At 38.4% G+C, this 22,902-nt stretch overlaps 1 protein-coding gene across 1 annotated transcript in view; it reads left to right on the top strand.

Moving 5' to 3' along the window:
- DPYD (dihydropyrimidine dehydrogenase) overlaps nt 1–9,679 on the top strand; it is a 720,294-nt gene extending 710,615 nt beyond the window's left edge. The window contains exons 22-23 of the mRNA XM_074370016.1: nt 5,275–5,415; nt 8,242–9,679. Coding sequence (XP_074226117.1) covers nt 5,275–5,415; nt 8,242–8,412 — 312 coding nt within the window. The 3' untranslated portion in view covers nt 8,413–9,679. The remainder of the gene's footprint in view (nt 1–5,274; nt 5,416–8,241) is intronic.
- The last annotated feature ends 13,223 nt before the right edge of the window (nt 9,680–22,902 follow it).

Raw genomic sequence — 22,902 nt, 5'->3', positions numbered from 1 at the left:
TCTGTTTTGTAAATAAGTTTGTTTGTCTTTTTTTTTTTTTTTAGATTTCATATATAAGTGATATCATATGGTATTTTTCTTTCTCTTTCTGGCTTACTTCACTTAGAATGACATTCTCCAGGTCCATCCATGTTGCTGCAAATAGCATTATTTTATTATTTTTTAAGGCTGAGTAGTATTCCACTGTATAAATACACCACAGCTTCCTTATCCAGTCATCTGTCGATGGACATTTAGGTTGTTTCCATGTCTTGGCTATTGTCAATAGTGCTGCTATGAACACTGGGGTGCAGGTATCTTTTTGAATTAAGGTTCCCTCTGGATACATGCCTAAGAATGGGATTACTGCATCATATGGTAAGTCTATTTTTAGTTTTATGAGGAATTTACATACTGTTTTACATAATGGCTGCACCAAACTACATACCCACTAGCAGTGTAGGAGGGTTCCCTTTTCTCCATACCCTCTCTGGAATTGATCGTTTGTGGACCTTTGAATGATTGATGGCCATTCTGACTGGTATGAGATGATACCTCATTGTAGTTTGAATTTGCATTTCTCTGATATTTAGCAATATTGAGTGTTTTTTCATGTGCTTATTGGCCATTTGTATGTCTTCATTGGAGAGTTGCTTGTTTAGATGTTCTGCGCATTTTGCTTGCTTCTCTCACCCTCTCCACCAGTCTACTACTTTATTTCCTGAATTATGCTCTGTCTCTGAGCTCCCAACTCAGCATATTCACAGTGAGTCCTCAGTTACCAGAGTTCACTGAATTTAAACCTAAGACTTCCTTTTCTAATGGTACCATCCCCTTCCCTGTCTCCTAGTGGAGAACATTATATAAGATATCAAAAGTAAGTTGCATGCTATATTTTTGAAGGTATTTTTGCATGATTTTGCTGTATCACATTGCAAAAAAATAAGGGTTGCTCTGGGTTCTTTAGGAAAGGAAAAGGTGAGTGTGACATGGGGAGTGGGGAAAAGATAGAAGTAGATCAGAAAGCTTCATTAAAGATCATTAAACTTCTGACTTGAGAGCATTGGTAAAGGGAGAAATTAAGCGTCAGCATAAATTCAGTGAGAACAAACCAGATTATTTCATTTCGTGTTATGATAGGTTTATGAGGCAAGCAGTGAACTTGGTGTAAAAGATAAGAACCTGTGACACTGGTAATGGTACAGATAAGAAAATGGTAAAGTGATTAAACAGCTATGCCCAAATACTGTAAATACTGGATCTGTTTCTGACAGAAGTCACAGTGATTGCCCACGGCACACTGTCCTTGGTCCTGGCCTTTGAATGACACTTTTTTGCTGGTATCAGTGTGTAGATAGTGAGCTAATCAGATGTGTAGATGACTTAAAGCCAAGAAGAACAGTTAACATACCAGATAACAGTCACAACTTGAAAGTACTTCCATTGTCTTTAAAAAATAATTGGCCAAAACTAACAATACATTATATTTGTATATCACACTCGATATGATACATGAAATATGATACAGCAGGGAGTGGATTGGGGGCCTCTAGTTCCTCACCCTTTGATTCTAAATTTTATATCAAACAGAAATATTGACTGATCTAGTTTTTTTAAAAAAATACTTTTGATTATTCCAAACAAATAATTGATTGACAAAGATATGATTCTGGAATCTGTACTTTTCCCACTACTAATTTCGGGAACACTTGTATTTAAATCAAATGTATCATCTATACTTTGAAGAATTTAGGATCACTTTTCCCACATACACATTCGCACATAAACTTCCCCACTGATCAGGAATGACTGTGGCAGATTGCCCGACCTTTGTATATCTACACTCTGCTTGGAATAATGAATGTGGGTTCCCTAATCTCCACAGATGTGTGTCCAACAGGGGCTAGACTAGCCATTTGTGCTTTACTGATTATACGCATCTTTCAACAAACTCCAAATTCCAGAACGTGTCCGCAAGGGTATTCATAAGTCGGCAGTACTACCTGGAAGCTTTGAGTTTTCAACAAACATACACATTTTCAGCCACGTAGAATAATTCATTTTCTTTGATACTCTTTCCAAAATAATTTAAAATAGTTGTCATTCTTTTATCTTCCTCCAGTTTAAAAAAACATAATTTTCTTAAGAACTATGATGAATGAGGAATGACTCCTTAACGCCATGTGTTAATAGATTTTAGAGGCTCCAAGGACTTTGTTTTATTTAGTTTCACATTAAACAATGATGTTTTAATAAATGACAACAGCAAATCTCCGATATAGAGCAAAAGGCATATTCAATATACACAGAATGTGAATCTGCTTCCTACAATAAATCTCTTAGAAATACACATTGTTTCTTTTGAATAAGACATATAAGCTTGATGATCATCTAGGGAGTTCTCTGTTTAATCTCTTTTGAATATTTGCCGATGATTCCGGTCAAGCTGGGATCTAATTCAATGAAACAACTGTTTTGACTGATTTGTTTACTAGACTGAAAAAATTACTTTCTGTTTTTTTTTCTGATCCACCTCCTTTTATAGGTGGCTTTATGCTGCATGGAAAAAAAATTATTTTCTGTCACATATAAATAGTCATTAAAGCCAGAGAGGGAACGCATGCATTTACTGTCTAAAAATATTATCAGAAAATATTAAACCTATCCGGATACTTTGACTATGATTTTTTGTATTTAAAGAAGTGCTCAGATCTTTTTGTGATAAAAATATTCAATAAATCAACAAGTAATTATTAGCCCCTAAAACTAGGTGCCTAATATTATGCCGTATATTTAGTATATAGAGAAATGAGAGATCTATTTATTTTAACAAATATTTGAGTGCCCGTTACATTTCAGTGATCTGCGGGAGTGAGATACACCACACGAGACACAAAGATGAATAAAGCCTGCCAACAGACTGCATAGAAGAAGCTAAATATAGAAAATGTCTATAACAGGAAGGAGAATTTGCTGAAGAAATAATGGATGAGTCAGCATAGCCGAGTGGTTGTGATCATAGGATCTGAAGTTAAGCAGCACTGGTCTGAATCATGTATTTTAATTTTATTCCTTGAGCGTCAGTCACCTCATCGTCTATAAAACATGTAGGATTTAAATGAGAAAATGCTTAGAAAGTACAGCACTAGCCTGACACATAGTTAGAACTCAAAGTTATCTGTAATCATGAGTTCCATATAATAGATAAAATACGACAGGCCGTTAGCGGGGAGGGGCGGGGGAGAGGGGAGAAGAGAAAATGGGGACGGGAGAGTGGGACAAGTAAAAAAGGCAGGAGATGAAGGAAGAAGGAGAAAAGGAAAAGAGAGACCACGTCTTCAATTGGTTAGGAAAGCAGAGGGAAGCTTTGAGGAAATCTTCATGACGTAGGGCGTGTGAGCTGTCTTTGAAGGATGGACAAAATTTTTCAAAGTGGAGTGGGGAAGGAAGGGTATTCTGGACAGAGGGCTCGAGATATAATTAAGAGCCAGAGGAATTGACTGACAAGTGTGTTCAGTGTGGGGCATGTGTCCAGTGTAGCTGAAGTGTATGGTGTTTGGAAGTGAGAAATAAGACCAAAAAAGACGTGTTGGTAGAAAGCCTGAAATGCTGGGCTTAAATGGGAAACTGTATTTAGTTCAACAGATTTTTGAGTAAGGTAGTGAGAAACTTAGTCTGTGCTGTGCAGCGTTCAGATGACAACGCTGCACAAGGTCGAGTGGAAAGGGGAGAGTATGAGGGTGAGACTTAGCATGTAGACCCTGGCAACTCCACTGGAAGTCATGGGAAGTTAATTAGTGATGGTTAAAAGCTGAAGTAGACATGGAAAGAGGATCCAAAAGACACTGCACATCCAGAAATCGCAAGACTTGGTAACAAATGAGATACTGGAATAAGGAGAAGCTGGAGTGAAATACAACTCTGACATTTCAAGCCTCAGGGATTGAAAAAAATCCTAACTGTTGATAAAACTGAGGAAATCAGATGGAAGATCCAGCTCTGTGGTTTTGTTGAGAAGTTCAGTGAGTGGGGAATTTGAAGTGCCAAATTCTAATGACAATATTCGTTATGCAGCTGATAAATGTAGATCTTGAGTTTGTGAGAGAAATTCACCATGGAGATAGTGACTTGGACATCAAGGGCTCCCCTACAAACAGACTGCAGTAGAATCGAAATTATACCTTCAACACACTGACAAGAAAGTAGTAAAAACAGTAACTTTTCTATCATCTTATTCCTTGAGAGATACACAAATGAACTGTATATAATAATGTAAACATCGTTTCAGTTTGAAAGCTCAAAGTCATGAGCACATTGTCATTTACAGCTGAAAGAGGAGGAAAAAAAGTAAAAAAGGGTAACCAAGGTCATAGAAGGAAGAGCAGCAAATAAAATACCAAAGAGATTACAGGAAGAGGGTTTTAAATAGGAGTCAAACCTTGAACATGGACCTTGAATTCAAACAAAAGATTGTCTTGTTAAAAGTTAAAAACAGAAGCAGAAAATCTTGACAGCATACTAATTTGACAAACATTGTTACATTCTTCTGTTTTGTTTTATGAAACAGTGTTGATGAAACATCTCCTGTGCTTCACATATTAAGCACGCTTCCAATTAGTATGAAGAACAAAGCAATGTGTAACGGCATGAAAAATCCTCAGTCGCCAATGAAGAAAGTTCTAGTCCTTTAATAGTAAAAGACCCTCTTATTTAGCTATTAGGTTAATCTAATTAATTAACATGGATTAGAATTTTTAACTAAAGAAATATACTCTTCAAGACATGGCAGGTGGGTATGCCATCAAAGCACCTTCCTAAATGAAAATCCAGAATCCAGATGCAGTGCTCTGAACGCATCACATTCACATTTGTATTCCCCTCATTCCTAGCAATCTGAAGTTTTCTGGTATCAGTGTATCACCCTTTGTCACTTTTCATTACTTTTGGATCAAAGTCCAAAATTGAAAAGAAGTAAGCCACAACCACTGAAAAGGTGTCATTTCTTCTGTCCACAGAAACACTGATTTAGATCATTTGTAGAAAACCTACTGAATGCGATTAATTAGGTCTCATGTTTCTGAGCTAGATATATATATAGAGAGAGGCCATCTTTCAGAAGACAAGTATTTAAGCTACAATTATGAATAGTGTATCTATGAGAATTGTAATATCCAAAGCCTCGTAAGTTATATAATAAGAACTTCTATAAAAACAGGGGCGTGTGGACTAATATTAACGATCGCCTGGTAGTGTTTTAAAATGAACACTGTAAGTAATTCAGTGCTTATCTTTCAGGATGTAATTGGAAACGCTCTGCGGTACCTCGGAACATTTGGTGAACTGAGCAACACAGAGCAAGTTGTGGCTGTGATCGATGAAGAAATGTGTATCAACTGTGGTAAATGCTACATGACCTGTAACGACTCTGGCTACCAGGTAAGCATTCTGCTGCAATGAGGATGCTGTGAGGGTTACTTCTTCCGGCTTTTGCAGCAGGAAGCATCTTCTGTCACTAAATGTGGGATTCAGACCAGTCGTGCCAAATATTGCTTCTCAGCCGTGACATCTCTCTCTGTCTTCTCACCGTCACAGTGTAGGGATTTTTTTTTTTTAAGGAAGCCATAACTTGTACTAACTATGCCGCTATTCAGTGCACAGTATTGTTTTAATATCATTTCATCACCCATAAAATTGGAAGGAAAAATTCAAACAGAAAGAGGAATTCACACAATTATGGACATTAGGAAGCTTCACGCTTTAATGCGGAGGGAAGTGGAAAGGAACGACCGTGACTGCCACTCCTCTGGAAGGACCTGCTTCCTTCTACCAGAAGAGAATTCTCCATTCAGTATCGATTGAGCTTTAATTACAGTTAGAAAGAAAAAGCACTTTCCTACCAACTCGTTGTGCAGGTTGGGACCAGAAACCCCCCTGTAGCTGGAAAAGCCAGCAAGTTGTATTCCTTCCACACTCAGTGAACCACAGTCTTCTTCCCAGTTCCTCACCCTTCAGCTGGGAGTCGCCCATGGGACGATAAAGCAAAAATAGGCCTTCAGCTGTGTTTAGGCTAAAAACTACAGAATAGTATTATTTTCATTAAACTTTTCAAGCTATGAAGAAGTATAATAAAGCAAAACACGATCCTTTTAAGTTGATGAATGAATTTTCAAGATTGATAAACCAGCTCATTTTAAAAACTTGAAGGTCGTCTACCTCAGTCAGTGTGGAGGAAGGTCCCATGTTGCGTGTAAGATTTTACCTATTCTTCTGACCGCCTCATAGAGATATGACAGACATAATGTTAATTTTTAAAATTATCTTCCTCCTTATTTTATCACTAGTTCTATACCAAAATTTTTACCAGGTGTATCACTTTTTTTCTAGCTGAAAAGTATCTCTAACAGTTATTTAGAACATGCTAATCATATCACGTTCACTTGCACTTCATCTTTCCTCTAATCAACCAATCAGAGGTAAGTCAGGAAGTTTTGTCAGTAAAATCACAGCCTCAGGGTCCTAACATCTTAAGTCTGAGAGGTTATGACTCCCATCCTGGAATTCTAGCCTTAGTACAACTTAAGCAAAAAAATGTTATGAATGAGTAAAAAAAAAAAAAAGATCACAATTATGCATTTTAAGATAATTTAAAAGTCCTCCTTTGACTCTTCTACCTCAAAAAGATACAAAATAGAAAATCAAAATCTTCAACTAAATGTAAAGTTTTATATATTTGCAAACTTTCAAAGATTTCTAAGACATTATTTTATTTTCATCAATTGCTTCTTGAATTTTTATTTATAAAAGGATTCATAAGAAAGAAAAGTAGATTTTACTCATTTGGACAGCCATCTGAGATGCTGTTTTACCAAACATAGCAACAATTTGTGTGGACAGATTTTCTTATGGTTTGTCATAACTACAGCTCTTGTGCAGATATATGGTTGCTTCCTTAAAGATCATAATTTTTAAAAAATATTAAGCAGTCTGACATAATTTACTCTAATGAGACTTTTTATTTTCATGTGCATAAGAGAAAATAAATATAGTTACAAGTAACTTCATTTGGGGGAGGGAAATTTTTAGACAACAAAAATATTGAATTGGATTTTAACATGTATATAACACAGGGAAAAAATCAGAATTCAGTAATTATTTGAAAATGAAAGATTTGCAGATCTGGTCTCAAGGAGTACCTGGGGCAGAGTAGGGGCTTGATGTCTCTCATAATTTTTCTCAGCCCCCAAGCTGAGCCTTCCAAATCAGCAAACAGTCTGAGTAAAAATATTGACTTGCTCTGCGAGACCACCACAGGAGTCCCTGAGTCCCCTCTGCCTCCACACGGCTGCCCTGAAGTTCCCCCGAGGTGGAAATTCTTGCATGTTGTTTCTACAGTTGAAATGTTTCTCTTTAACAGGCAAATAATCATCATTACTTGAATAAAAATCTCAATTGTAAATTTCACACTAAGTATTTTAACTGCATAGAATAGATTGCTTCACGTTTAAAGAAAGGAAGGAAGGAGGGAAAGAGGAGAGGGAGGGAGGGAGAAAGGAGTATGTTATTGAATTTCTCGAAATCCTGAGCAGTTTTAGAGCTGGAAGCCATATCCTGGTTCTCTGAGCTGAGGAATGTCAGCCAGGACTGGGAGCCAGGGGTGCCGGCTCCCCCGGCTCTCAGTGCTTTTAACCCTCTGTGGTGGGACAATGCCTAGAATCGACATCGAAATTCTCAAACCTGAAAGCTGGCTCTTGAGCTAATTTATGTTTTCTACTGCCTCGTTCTAAACACTACACGCAAGATTGGAAATCCAGACAAGTGCATTCATTATCCCATGCCACAATGGCACCTTCCCACAGTCCGGAACCAGGCATGTGAGGAGGGAAAGGTGTGAACACGCCCTGCCATCCTCAGGTGGCCGACACCCACCGGGCGGTGACAGAGCTGCAGGGACCCACGCTGTGCTCAGAACACAGGCACCTAGAGAGTTACTATGTTATGAAATATTTCCCTCTCACCAAGCAAGAAGAATACCTCTAAGGAATTTTAAACATTGTGTTTCTAATTTAAAAGGATTTCTTTTCTTCCTCTTTTTCTCCCCCTCCTCTCCAGCAGCTCAGCCGTTGCTATAGTTGCACCATAGCGCTGGGCGTTGCCGCCTGCAAGCGCAGCTCTCCTGCAGTGGACAAAAACGCCGATGCTAAAATGGGGGCATTCTTGACCTCTGTGGGCAGTGACAGCAATGCTCTTTATTTCTGTTTGCAGGCTATAGAGTTTGATCCCGAAACCCACCTGCCCACCATTACTGACGCTTGTACAGGCTGTACCCTGTGTCTCTCCGTCTGCCCTATTATCGACTGCATCAAAATGGTTTCCAGGACAACACCTTATGAACCAAAGAGAGGCTTGCCCTTAGCTGTGAATCCGGTGTGTTAAGGTGATTTGTGAAACAGTTGCCGTGAACTTTGAGGTCACCTACATATGCTGAGCTTTTTAATTGTGATCTTTGTACTCAGCTCTTTCTAAATTAAAACGTAATTTCTAAATAAAATATAATTTCTAAATAAATTTCTAAGTTAAAAAAAAAAACTCTACTGCCAGTGACCATTCAATTAATGGTCATAAAATACCATAGTTCTTTTCTCATAGCAGTTAAATAACTGTGTAGCAGTTAACTGGATGTTCACCATCAGTTGTCCATTGTGAAGAATATTAACATTTTTGTGGCGATCAATGTGATGGTTTCCACATTGCCCTATGCTGTGTCCTGTCTTTGATTTCCAATTGTAAGTGAAATTAAGTATTTTAGAACAAAGTACAATTTCACGTCCAAGGAAACATTTTATAATTCAAAATTACATTTAATTTCAACACTGTCTCTAAGCAAATATTATTAGCTCCACAAAGCTCAAGTAAAGTCAAATAATTACTTACTGTGGCAGGAAAAGAAAACCAATGAGGGTCTGCTAAACTTTTTAAAGACCCCTTCACTGAAATAACTTCTTTCTGGTGCTGGAGGCTACAAGTGAGTGTTTAGTGCCCATTGCTACCGCACTGCGCTATTCACCGCTCATGCCCGAGACAGGTGTCCCGACTCCACCAATGAATCAACATGACAATCTTCTTTAAATATTTAAACTATGTTCATAACAAAGTGAGAAGATAGGATGAAGCTCTAGTTAAAGCCACTCTTTTTTCGCTGTGCACAGATCTGTTCTATCTGCTTCTAACAGTAACCTTCATGATTAGAGCAATCAGTGTTTGAACAAAGCCCAGATTATACAGCAGTGGGTCACATGTTTCATTGCTCAAGAATGAAAAATATAGTATTGGTAATAGATATTAAATGTGCAATTACTGCTTTAATGACTCTATTTTAGTGTTTATGTGGAATTTCAAAAGTAATTGAATAAAAAAGAAATAAATATTTTATGCTATTGCCAAATAATATTTCTGTATTTCTCTATTTTCATAATCAGCAAATAGCATTCTATAAATTCATTTATCTCTCTTTGAGGCATATTTTAATACGAATCCATAAGTAGTAAATCTCTATGTGACAATCCATCGCATATTTTGATGACAAATGCAAGATCTAGAAAAATTAAATGTTTGATTTTGCAGTTTTTGAAATGCACCTTTACCACAAAATCTGTATGATTGAATTAATATCAAATAAAATTTTATAAAGCATTTTAAACAACACAGTCTTTTGCTGGCTCTTTTGCAAGTACAATCCCACATCAACCATATAGATTTTGAGATAGAGCAGTTTGGGGTTAATTCTGCAGTAAACGCCAGCCAGATCCAACCATATATATAAAGCTAGTTCAGATCTAAAGAGGATAATGACAGGGTAGTTATTTCAGCGTTTCACCTGCTGTCCCTCTGACCCAGGCGTCCCTACTGACCTCAGTTCGACTCTGCCAGAGTGCGCCTTTCCCTGGGCACAGCCCAGGTGTCCTGCGGTGGCCCACGGGCAGAGACAAATGGGAAACGGCAGCCTCCCGTTGATCGTGACATCTTCACCATGGGAAACGTCCCTGTCGCTTAATATTATTCCTTAGACAGTTGTGAAATATTCAGAACTCATATAAACTGACTCCCTTTTCACTCTTGTCAGGGTGGGAACATTTTACCTTTTGGACTTGGTAACAGCTCAGCGGAGAGTTCAGGCTGCCCACAAAAGTTTGCCAGGGCCGTGTGGATGCCGTGGTGTTGCCTGGCCTCACACCTCAATCTGGTGAGAATTTTTCATGGGGCCCGAGTCCTCTTCGAGATGCTGACTGGCAGGCGGAAATTCCCCTAATAGAGGTTAAAGAAAAAAAAGTGATTTTTGACCTTTGCACTCTCCCTTGGGAAAGAGAAGGCACAATGCTTTAGTTCTTGAACTACTTTGGGGAACTGTGCCGGGCCCTCGAGTCAAGCCGCGGCAAGCCACGGTTTCACACGGGCACCTTCCTCACACACATTTCTCCCTGCTTTGTCCACTTTCTGCTTTGCCCAGAGGAGCACATCTGACCCGTGCTGTTTCGAGGGAACGTAGTTCAGTTTCACATGTGTGGCTTGCAGAGAGACTCAGAACAGAGAAAGAAAATCACACGATTCTATCCAGCGAGAGACCACCACAAACCACAGCCACACCCCCCCCCCACGTCTTCATGGCTCCGACCTTCAGACACGAGTGAAGACACAGGGCCTGACCAAGGAGTCTGGTTGGTGCGTGTTTCCTTTGTTCAAGAAGCTCTACTACATGTGCGTCAAATGTGATGGTTAATTTTACGTGTCAGCTTGGCTGGGATCCAGTACCCAGGTACTTGGACCAGCATCATTCTGGTGTTTCTGTGAGGTGTTTTGGGATGAGATTCCCATGTAAATCCATAGACTCTGAGTGAAGCAGATCGCTTTCTATAATGGAGGTGGGCTTCATCCCATCAGCTGTTGGCTCAACCAGAACAAAGGGTTGATTTCCCCCAAGAAGAGGGACCTCTCCAGCAGACGGCCTTTGGACTTGCCCTGCAACATGAGCTCTTCCTGGTTCGACGGCAGACTGTCTTTGGATTTAAACTGTAGCTCTTCCTGAATCTCCAGATGGCCAGCCTCCCCTGTCAGTTTCCAGACTCGCCAAGCCTCCACAATCACGTGAGACAGTTCCTTAAAGTAAATCACACACGCACACCCTGTTGGGTTCCTTTCTCCGGAGAACCCTCACTAACGCAACATATATTATCTTACTTGAATGTTAAAATGATCGAAGGTAGGTTCTGTTGTTTTTTCCCAGTTAACAAAAGAGGACCTTGGTTCTTAAAGGGTCTAAGGAACCTGTTACAGGTTACGTAGTTATGCTTCTAGGACTGTTGGTTATGTCAGTATCCCATCTGCTTACCCTTTTTTGTTCATCCAGCCATTCATTCATATTCCACAAATATTTATCAGACAGCTGCCACGTACCAAGCACTGGGCTAAGGGCAGAGGGTGTGAGCTCAAAACACAAAGGTTCCCTACATTCCAGCTGCTTACAATCTACAGGGGAAATTGGCAGGTAGCAGTTATTACGGCAGTGGGATGAGGGCAGGGAAAACAGTCTTGAGATAAGGGACCTCTCAGGCATACTCCCTTGACAAGATGATAAATTAAGCCAAGTTCTAGCTCATAAAATAATTTCCTAAATAGATAACGAGAGAAGGACATCTCCAGCAGAGAAAACAAGAAGGAAAGCACAGAGGAATGAAAAGTCTGGAATGTTCAGGAAAAAAAAAAAATAAAACTATGAGAGCTTAAAAGCTTACAATTAACTAGAACAAAAAAAAAGATCATGTTGAGAAGTAAGGCAGAGAAGTTTGAATTGTCTCAGAATCCCTCAGGGAATCAGAATCAGCATGTTGTTTATTCATTTATTCAAAGACTTTAAGTACCTCTCCTATGCCAAGCATTTGCTCGTTAATGATGATTCAACTATGAACAAGACAGACTGATTCCTGCCTTACTGAGCTTACATCTTAGTGGGAGATACAAGCAAATAGATAAGCTGCAAATTATGGTAAGTGCTTTGGCAATAACAACAGACATTCTTCCTGTGGACAGAGAAGTCCTGGTGGATGGGAAGGAGCCAACTACATGAAGAATAGGGAAATGTGTTTTCCAGAAGTGGAAAAAGCAAGTGCAAAGGTCCTGAGGTTGAAAAGAGCCTGAGTTATTCAAGTTACTAAAAACATAAACTGAGGTGGGATAATAGAAGGCCATGCCTAAAATCCACAGGAACTATGGGCTAGAAGCTGTCTCCGAGGTGTCCTTAAGACTTCTCCCCATTCTCTGGTGACTGCAGTCACTCCTTCTATACAGATGATGCTAACATCTGTACCTCCCAGATGGACTTCTAGTCAAGGACCTAACCACTTGCTGTATCTAAGTATTTCAAACTTACTTTTGAAAATTGAAATAGTTACTTCTACTTCTTATCTTTCCTGCTTTCATCCAGTCCCTTGCCATGTCCATTGATTTTACCCTTAAAGCACTCCGTAACTCTTTCCCCAGCTTTCCACTGTAGAAACTGCCATGGCTCATTCCTCCAATGTGTATTATCCAGCTCTTGTAATAAACTCCTTAGAGGTTATCCAACCTCCCCTCCCACTTCTCCAGGTGCTCTGCTAGATGACTTGCTAACATGAATGTCCAATCATATTCCTTCACCATCGTCAAAACCTCCAGATTCTTCCACATGTTAGCAAATTAACACAGTGTCATTAAAATGGAATTCAGTACTCGCCTATGAAGGTGCCCCACTACTATTCCAAACATACTCCATTACATTCCCTGGGCTTTAACCAAAGTTGGAAGACAAGTGCCATCTTTGGAGTTTGATATCTGGCTGTCACTTGCTTGTGACTTCAGATGACCAAATCTCAACTTTCTAACCTGTAAAATTGGTATTAAAATAGTTTCTAGTCCCTAAGGTTATTGTGTGGATAAAATGAAATAATACAAGTTAATTAAACAACTCTTCATTGAATAAGTATTGAATTATCTTTTCTTATTTAAAAACATCCTATAATGAAACACTTTAGAAAATAAAGATATGTTTTAAGTACATAACATCTTCTGTCTTCTCTTATATATTATTATTTTAAAATTAAAATGTTTCTGCTGAACTAGTTGTAAATCTTACTGGTTCCCTTGTTATTAATGAGTTCAATGAAATCTTTAACATGTTTCCACTTTAAAATATTTTTATACCAGAGCACATTTAATTAAGTTGTACTTTATAATAAGTACAGAATTTCAATAATAAAAAAGACTCAGCTAGTAAGATCTTATCTAATATTGTCTTAAGAGACCATCAGAGGTCTAACTTATACTTTTCATATAAGACCTTTGTCACTATAATAAAAAACCTAAAAATTCATGTTGACTTTGTATATCAAGAAAAAATTACATGTACATACTGAGTGTTTATAAGGCACACATTTTTTTAATGCAAAACAAATTCTTCTAGCATTGTTTTGAAACTCCATTAACGAAAACAACAGCAAGAAACCAAATTTAAAATGTAAGTAAAACATCTCATTTAAGCACACAGTAACTTGGTCAGAATAGAAGTTATTAGCCCCATTTCATAGATGAAAAATTAAGGTACAAAGAATTTATGCAGCTTGCCCAAGACCATACTTTGAAGTCCATATTTAAACCCAGTACTCCATTCACCCACTACACAGCCCACGGTGCGTGTTCCCCATCTTCACCTGAGCCTTTCAGACCTTCCTAGTGGTATGAAAAAAGTTACTCAGCTTACACGCAGGTTATTAGAATCTGGATCTGCCGCTTGCCAAGTGCATGAACCTGGACGGCTGATCCTCACTTTCCTCACCAGTAAAATGGAGAAGACAATAGCTTTGCATTTAATAGATTATATATAATTATAATTCCTGTTGCTATTACTTAAGGACAAAAAATTTCAAATACAGTTTAAAGAGATAAAAGGCTACTAACGAAAATCTTCATTTGCTAGGCTCAAAGCCAGACTGTGTTAGTAGTAACTGGTGGAATGACTTCCTAAGCTAACATTCGTGATCTGTCACAATCTGGGAAAAAGACATGCCAAGCAGTTGGAAGATCAAGATTCTCTTAAAAAGAGAGTAGGATAACTAACTCTGACAAAAATGAAAGCTCCCAGTAATAAAACCTAACATATATATATATATATATATATATATATATATATATATATATATATATATATATATATATATATATATACATACACACACACACACACACACACACACACACACATATATATATAAAATTACTCAATTATCCAAGTATCTTATTTAGAAATAAGCTCAACTGACATGACTTTCAGGCAATGCCCTCTCTTCCAGATCATTTTGCTATGTATTTTTCTACAATATGAATATTTGGAGGAGCATTATTTAGTTTTGGTGGTTTAAGGGTGCATTTAATGGCCTGAAGAAATTATGTAATAACTACTGTCTGAAAGGGTTAAGAAATGGTCCTTAGAAACGAGCTTATTACCTGGCAGGATCTGATCTACTTCTATCTGATGAAGTTAATTCAATTAACAGGAAAGCTATTAGACACACTATTATCTACCCAGAGCTGTGACTTTTCTTCTTACCCACAGATACACACAATTCAGCAAACTGCCTGCACAGTGAAAATGTGGATTAGATCTTTAATGATTCTGGGACGTTCATGTGGTCTAGCTCTCTCTTTTATTAATTAATATGGTAAAACCTTAATTAATATAGCACTTCTTTTATTAATTAATAGAGATTTTCTGCTTAAATTTTTAAAATTACAAACGACGTCTTTAAAGTGAATAATCTCATTCAGGGTGGAAACTTGCACAGATAATTGTCCCTCTGAGTATGTCGGCCTTTCATCAACTGATCTACGGCATTTATAAACTCTGATATTGCCTATCACTGTGGTCATATTTACTATTCTCCTCATAATGCACTATAAACTGCTGTGCCATCAAAGAAGCCGAGCCATTTTGTCACTGGTAAATAGTTTATAATAGTGAGTCATATTGGTTAATATTATTTGTGCAGTGATTCATTTACAGAATTTTTAGAGTGTTTTCCATATGCTGTGTTCTGCGTGCACCAAGAATCTTCTGTGTCTCTGCCTTCTTTATTCCACTACCAGTGATGAACTCGTTTGTATACTGTTGGCAGTTTTCAAAGATTTGCATTAGTCTACAAATGGGTCAAGACCGCCTCTCTTACCTCCTGTATGTGTTCCTATTGAAAATAAGATTTACCTGCATATTAATAGTGCTGGCTTATTCATCTTTCCTGGCCTTCTATGATTTCTAGAGGGTCCACCTCCATGGAATCCAGCTATTTGGTCGAAGATAAAACACCACCCACACACACAATCACCCCACACGAGTGTGAGAAAGATCTGTGAATGTTAAGATTCAAGATTATTGAAAAGGTTAAGTCTTCATTTTTCTTGGACGTATGAGAAGCTGAGTTAAGAAACTGTCAATTCAATTTATGTCTTTAGGTAAGAAACTCAGAAATGCTTATTTCCTCTGTCTTAAAAGAGCCTCTTTTGAGTGAAAGGAAGAGGGAGGGCTTAGGGATTTGGGACAGGACTGTTAAAAAGCTAATCAGGAAATTTTTTTATATTCCTTTTCTGTTTTGGGAGACTGCATTTTACTCCTCCTTCTTATAGGCTGTGATGTTTTGACAGGGCTTCAACCAATGTATGTGATTTGGCAGGGGGATGGGGGTGTGTGGAGTACTTAATAATGAAAGTTCATTTCCTCTTTTAACACTAAGAGCATGAGTAATTTTTATGCTACTCCAAAGTCTTGCCAACAATTATGGACCATGACAACTCCTCCTATTGCAATATTATTCTGAGCAAACTCTTAAAATAAAATGCTTTGAAAGTTTCCTGAAGACAAAAACGTGGCAGCTGTATACTCTCTTCTGTTAAAGACAGAAGTACAGGAGTCCAAGGATCCAGCAAACGAGCACCACAGACAAAACAGCTACATTACGGATAAGAGGGAGAAGATTAGATACTATATCTAAAAGAGCTAAATAACAAAGTTTCTACTGTAGAGCACAGGGAACTGTATTCAATATCTCGTGGTAGCCTATAATGAAAAAGAATATGAAAACAAATATATGCATGTATATGTATGACTGAGCTATTATGCTGTGCACCAGAATTTGACACAACATTGTAAACTGACTATGCTTCAATTTAAAAAAAAGAGGAAGAGATTAGATTCCAGCATCTATTTTTGTCATCTCCACTTCTCTGAATTTCAAATGTATATATCAGAGTGCTGATTGAACAATGGGTATTTAATCACAAACTCCACCTCCATATGCCCAAAGTCAACTCATCTCCTCCGTAGTTAATATCTCCCATTCTTCTTCATGTATAATAGCTTTGCTCTTCGTCCAGTCACTCAGGATTGATCATTAGAATTACAATAAACTCTTGCTTGCTTTCTTTCTTCTGAAATCAAGTCAAGATGCTTGATTTCAAGTGAAAGAAAACCCAGTTCAAACTATTTTAGGAAAAGAAAGGGGAATTTTATTGGCTCATATAATTAAAAACTCAAGGGTAGTGTTTATTGGATCCAGAGTTTCAAACAATTGCATCAGCAGAACTCAGATTCCCTTCATCTCTCTGCTCTGCCTTCTATACCCTTATTTTCAAGCTCCGTATGTAATCACTGGAGCTCAAAGTTCACATCATCTTTGTTGTATCACAACAAATAATATTATAGTAGTGTGTGGTAGGCACAATAATGACTCCTCCCCAAGCTGCCCATGTCCTAATGTTTGGAACCTGTGAATATTTCATGCTCCATGGCAAGGAGGAAATAAGATCAGATTGAATTAAGGTTGCTAATCAACTGACCTTAAAATAGGGAGATTATCCTAGATTATCTGGGTGAGCTGAACGTAATCACTTGAGTCCTTAACAAGTGGGAGAGGGAGGCAGAAGAGAGAGTGTCAGAGTGATGCCGTGGAGAAGGACTCAGCTGGCCACTTAAAGGCTTTGAAAATGGAAGGGAGTCACAAGCTGGGAAACGTGAGCACCACTAGAGGCTGGAAAAACCAGGAAAATAGATTTTCCCTTGGAGACTCTAAAAAGGAGGGCAGCTCAACCCATCCCCAGTTTTTAACATAAGGAGACATCTTTCAGACTCTGACCTCCAGAACTGCGACGTGATAACTATTATGTAACTTAGTTGCAGTAACTTGTTATAGCAGCGATAGGAAACTCATACTTTCTGCAAGGATCAAGAGCCTTCTGTGGGCTCTGTCTTTCTTCCGTGGCCCCACTATTATCAAATTTGGATGAATGAATAGACCAAAAAAAAAAAAAAAATCAACTACAGTCTGTCCCACTTTCTTCCTCCTATCCTTTGCCAATTCTGTCAATTCTGTCTCTGAAATAAGAAGTGTTTCCTTATCTACTTCTATTCTCATCACCTCACTTTAGATCCTTATCAAGGGATTTAACAATGATTTTTAAGGTCCATGCTAGTCCATACTCTAATACCTAAGATACGAAGAAAAAATACCTGAGGTAGAAACTTACATGATGTCAGAATTAAAAACTAAGCATTTATTTGTGCCCCCAAAATAGCAAATTAATCTGATATAGGAGATGAGACAATAAAATGTCAAATCTTTTCAAAAGGAAATTTAATATGATATTTTTCTTATATGCTAACTTTATTTGTATACACTTTGTTTATTAAAATATAACACATACAGAAAAGTTCACAAGTCATAAGTTTCAGCGTAGTCACACAGAGAACACCAAGAAGAGAACAATGCTCATTTAACACCCACTCAAGTCAAAAATCTCCCTGCATCTCTGAAACCCTCCTTGGACCTCCTTTTTTCCTCTCCCAGAGTAACCACTGTCCCGACCTCTAACACCATGCTACTTTGCCTGTTTTTGAACTTTATATAAATGGAACCACACAATGTGTATTTTTTAAATGACTGATTTCTATCACTCAATACTATCCTTGGGACAGCCATTTATGTTATTGGATGTAATGGTAATTTTATCAGTTTTATTGCTGTGTAGCAAGCCAGTGCGTTAAGTATGTCATCATTTTGTATCTATGTTATTATTGAAGAAAATATAGGTTGCTGGTAGTCTTTTTCGCTATTAGGAATAATGACACTATGAAGATTCTTGTGTTTGCTTTTGGTGCAGAAATATATGCATTTCATTGGATAAATAACCAGGAATGAGATTGTTAAATCATAGGAATTATGTGTGTTTAATTTTATTTGTGCTACCAAAGTGTTTTCCAAAATGGTTATAGCCATTTACACTTCACCAGCAGCATTCAAGTTCCTCTACATCCTTGATAAGACTTTATATTGGGAGAGAGGGTGTTAGCCATCGGATAGCTATCTAGTGGTAAGTATTTAATGAACAGAAAACAAAAATCCTAACCATGAAGAAAAAAGTTGAAAAATTAGGAGTTTCTTTTCATCAAAATGCCACTGAGAGAATGGACAGGTAAGTCACTGATTGAGAAAATACATTTGTGATTCATATAACTGACAAACGACTCATCTACAAAACATTAAAACTACAAATCGATAATAAAAAAACAGACCACCAATAGAGCAAGTGGGCAGAAGACGTGAATAAACTCTACACAAAAGAGGATACTCTAATGATTAATAAATATATAAGAAGGTGCTTTATCTCATTAAACATCAAGGTATTGATAACTAAAACACTATGATTCCAGAATTTAAGTCTTGAATAAGATATAACACCACTAGACAGGAAAAAAAAACCCCAAACTGTAGTAAACAGAAAATTGCAAAGCTGCTTGGCCCCTAACCAGATTGTGTAATTGAGCAGTTAATAAAATTTAGCCTACAAGCTCCATGCTGAGGCAAAATGAGAAATGAAGTTTCCGTAATCTTTATGCATTGTAAAGGATTTATTTATTTAGGAAAGGAAGTTCATTAATTTCTGCATCAAGTGATGTTTTAATGAATGAATGGCTGTCAATTTCCGAGTGTTTAGAAGATACCTTCTTTAGAGAAGATGTTCATTGCTATAAACAGACCCATATGGAATTTGTCAGGCGGTTGAAAATTTCAGATGGCTCGTTTTTTACAGCAACAGTAAAGAAAACCATACTTTGCATATTAGTATTGCGTCAACCATGTTTACACTCAGCCAAGAGGTGTTTATAAATCAACACGCGTCGTCACCATGCTTTAATTAGCAGAGACAGCTCCACATTTATCAAATAATCATTATTAAGGACTTTCAGGTGGCAGGGCTGCCCAAATTATGAAATTATTGGGCCTAAATGTATACACATTTAGCTTTCGGATCAATTTTATCAGCAGGGAAACCAGATTCTTTTGGGTGCTCAGACTAAGACTTACTAAGAGCACCTCGTGTCCTGGGGCATGGTGACAGGTAGCACAAAGTCTAACTGCGGTGCCGTTACATCCACTCAGACAAGGCATTTGTGAGAGCCTGGACTGATAAAGCAGCAATAGTGAAGGGCTAGGGAGGAAGGAACGGATGGAAGATATATTTAGCAACAGAGTTGAGAACGTATATTTATTAACAACCAGTAGATCTCAGTCACTGTGTAAAGCAATGAGAAAACACGAGAAATACACAATAATTAAACACTCCTAATAAAATCTGATCATGCTATTATAGAAATAATATAACGGCATCCTTAAGTCCACTGGGGAAGACAAAGGATGCTTCTCAGAAGATACATAGCAGGTGAACAGAATCTTGTGGATTGGGTGATGTGGCATTGGGTTTTAGAATGCAGATTCTGGACTCAAACTTCTTGCATTTAAATCCTGGCTCTGCTTTCTAGAAGGTACTTGATAATCTCAGCCTGTTTTCTCAATTGTAAGCAGAAGGGGAAAGGAGATTACTGATAACAATTAGCATTTAACCAGCTGTCACTACATGCCAGGCACTATTCCACTGTACATCCTGCAATCTTTTTAACCATCACAACGAGCTTATGACGTAGGTTCTATTATAATCACCAATTTAGAGATGAGGAAACTGAGGTGCAGAGCTATTAAGCAATTTGTACAAGCCTCACCACTAATGAGCGGCAGAGCTGAGATTGGGATGGATGCAGTCTAGCTGTGGAATCCGTGCTGTTAACACTGTCTCAGGGGTCAACTTCTCAGCTTTACTGTGAGGTCAAAAGGAGGTGATGCATGCAAGGTGCTTGGCACAGGGCCAGCACATGGAAAGTGCGTAATAAAGATCAGTTTAATAATACCAATATTATAATATCAAATGTTTTAAAATTAGCTACTCAGAATGATGCCACTGTGCAGGAGAACCTGCTGGCTGGATGTGATAACAAGTACAAGGGAAGGACAGGCAGCTGCCCTGAACATGAGACCAGGACCTCCATTTCCAACTCCTCTGGTTGCAGCGGGTGGCAGTGCCCATGCTGAGGGCAGGGCTTCCTAGCTGGGTCTCTTTGGGAGGGACAGATCAGAGAGCTGGGTTCACTCCATCAACAATCATTCGCCAAGGACTGGGGTGGGCCAAGCCTTGCCCCAGGTTTCTCAGGGGATGCAAAACTGAAACGATGTCTTCAAAACAAAGTGGTGACTGAAAGCTCAGTTCCTGGAGCAGATTTGCCAGCTTTGAATCCCAACTCTGCCACTCAACAGCTTTAGACTTGGGCAAGCTACTTAATTTCTCTGTGCCTCACTTCTCCTGCCTCTGAAGTGGAGAAAGAGTCAACAGGCCCCCTCGGGCCGTGGCAGATGAAGAGAGCCGATAAGCGCCAGTCCAGAGTGAGAGCTCCTATCCGTGCCTTCTGCTGGCCCCGCCGTCCACTCCGTCCCTCACTTCCAGCCGGAACTGACACGCCTCCCCCTCTCATCATTACTAGAGCAACTGCCCAACGAAGTGCTTTCTAAACTTCTTTATTTTTCCTTTTTTAGCATAGAATTTGAAAAAAAGAAACTTTTATCACAATAAAACACGTAAATCACCTTAATGCTTTAGCATGTGCTATTTCCTCGTTCTGTATTACTCTTCACCGTCATCACACAAGGAGAAAATTTCTTGCTTCAAAAACTACCTCAAGAAGTTGGGGCATGCTCTCTAGGGCATCCTCAGACATGAGAGTTAATCATTGCCTCCTGATAATATCTTTTCTTTCTATTTATCTGTTGTGCACCATGTTGCAAGCAATTGCCATATTCATCTTTGCATTCCCAGGGCCAGGTGCAGAGCCTGGCATTCAGAAGCCTGCGTACACAATAGATTGTTTTCTATAATAGCTTTGCTGAGTTATAATTCACATAACATGAAATTCAGCCATTAAATGTGTACAACTCACTAGCTTTTGGTGTATTCGCCAACTTGTGCAACCATCACCATTATCAATTTTATCAACCCCCGCCCCAAAGAAACTCTGTACCTACTAGCACCCACCCCTCATTCCTCTTTGCTTCAGCCCAGGCAACCATTAACCTATTTTCTGTCTATGGATTTTCCTATTCTGGACATTTCATAAATGAAATCACACAATATTTAGTCCTTTGTAACTGGCTTCTTTCCCTTTGCAGAATCTTTTCAAGGCTCATCCATTCTTCAGCATGTATCAATACTTTATTCCTTTTTGTGGTTGTATAATATTCCATTGTATGATATACCAATGTTTTATTTACCCATTCATCAGCTGATGGACATTTGGATTGCTTTCATTTTTCTGGCTGTTATTAATAAAGCTCCTATACACATTCATGTACAAATTTTAGTTTAGACCTATGTTTTTATTTCTCCTGGGTATATACCTAGGAGTAGAATTGGTGGGTCACATGGTGACTATGTTTAACTTTTCAGGGAGCTACCAGTTTGCTTTCCACACCATTTCACACTCCCACCAACAGTGTATGAAGGTCCAACCAATTTCTCCACATCTTCACCAACACTGGTTATTATCTGTCCTTTTGATTACAGTCACCCTGGCAGTGTGAAATGGTACCCTATTGTGGTTTTGACTGGCATTTTCCTGAGAACTCATGATGTTGAGCATCTTTTCATATGTGTATTATTTTTATCTCTGCTTTGGAGAAATGTCTGTTCACATTCTCTTGCGTTGAATTAGGTTATTTGTCTTTTTAAGATTGAGTTGTAGAGTTCTTGATATGTTCTAGATACGAGTCCCTGATCAGATATACAATTTGCCAACATTTTTTTCTATTCTGCACATTGCCTTTTCACTTTCTTGACAGTGTCCTTTGAAGTATGAAACTTCTAAAATTTTGATGATGTCACTTTATCTTCTTTATTTTGTTGCTGATATACTTGGCTTAATATCTAAGAAATTATTACCAAATGTAGGGCATAAAATTTACACCTATGTTTTTTCTAAGATTTTTATATTTTTAGCTTTTAGATCTATTTTGAGTTACTTTTTATAGATGGCGTGAAGTTGGGGCCCATCACGCTGCTGCATGTGGATGTCCATTGGTCCCAGCACCATTCTTCCCTCCATCATAAAATTCTGAATTAAATGGCAGGCGTACTACCTGGCTGCTCACCTCAGGGAACTCACAGTGCGGTGACTGGTGCCGGTAGGTACTCCTGAAAACCACAGTGCCTCATAACACGATGTGCACCCAGGGAAGCACAAGAGTCAGCCAGGAATCTCTTCTTCTAAGTTTCCAGACTGAGCCCTGATACTGAGCATAGAATTACCACAAATGATGGTTCTCTCTGCCTATGAGCTATGGTTTCAAATGACCCCTGCATAATACCTGGATTTCTGGCATGCACTGGTTTTTCCACTTCATGGGAACATCAGTTAGTAATTACCAAGAAGAAAAGCACAGAGAAAGGTGGAGATTCCTCAGTATAAAAAGA

This window comes from Camelus bactrianus, chromosome 9, assembly GCF_048773025.1.
Source record: "Camelus bactrianus isolate YW-2024 breed Bactrian camel chromosome 9, ASM4877302v1, whole genome shotgun sequence".
Lineage (NCBI taxonomy): Eukaryota > Metazoa > Chordata > Mammalia > Artiodactyla > Camelidae > Camelus > Camelus bactrianus.
The sequence above is the reverse complement of the archived record's forward strand: the minus strand, read 5'-3'. Positions and strand labels throughout refer to the sequence as shown.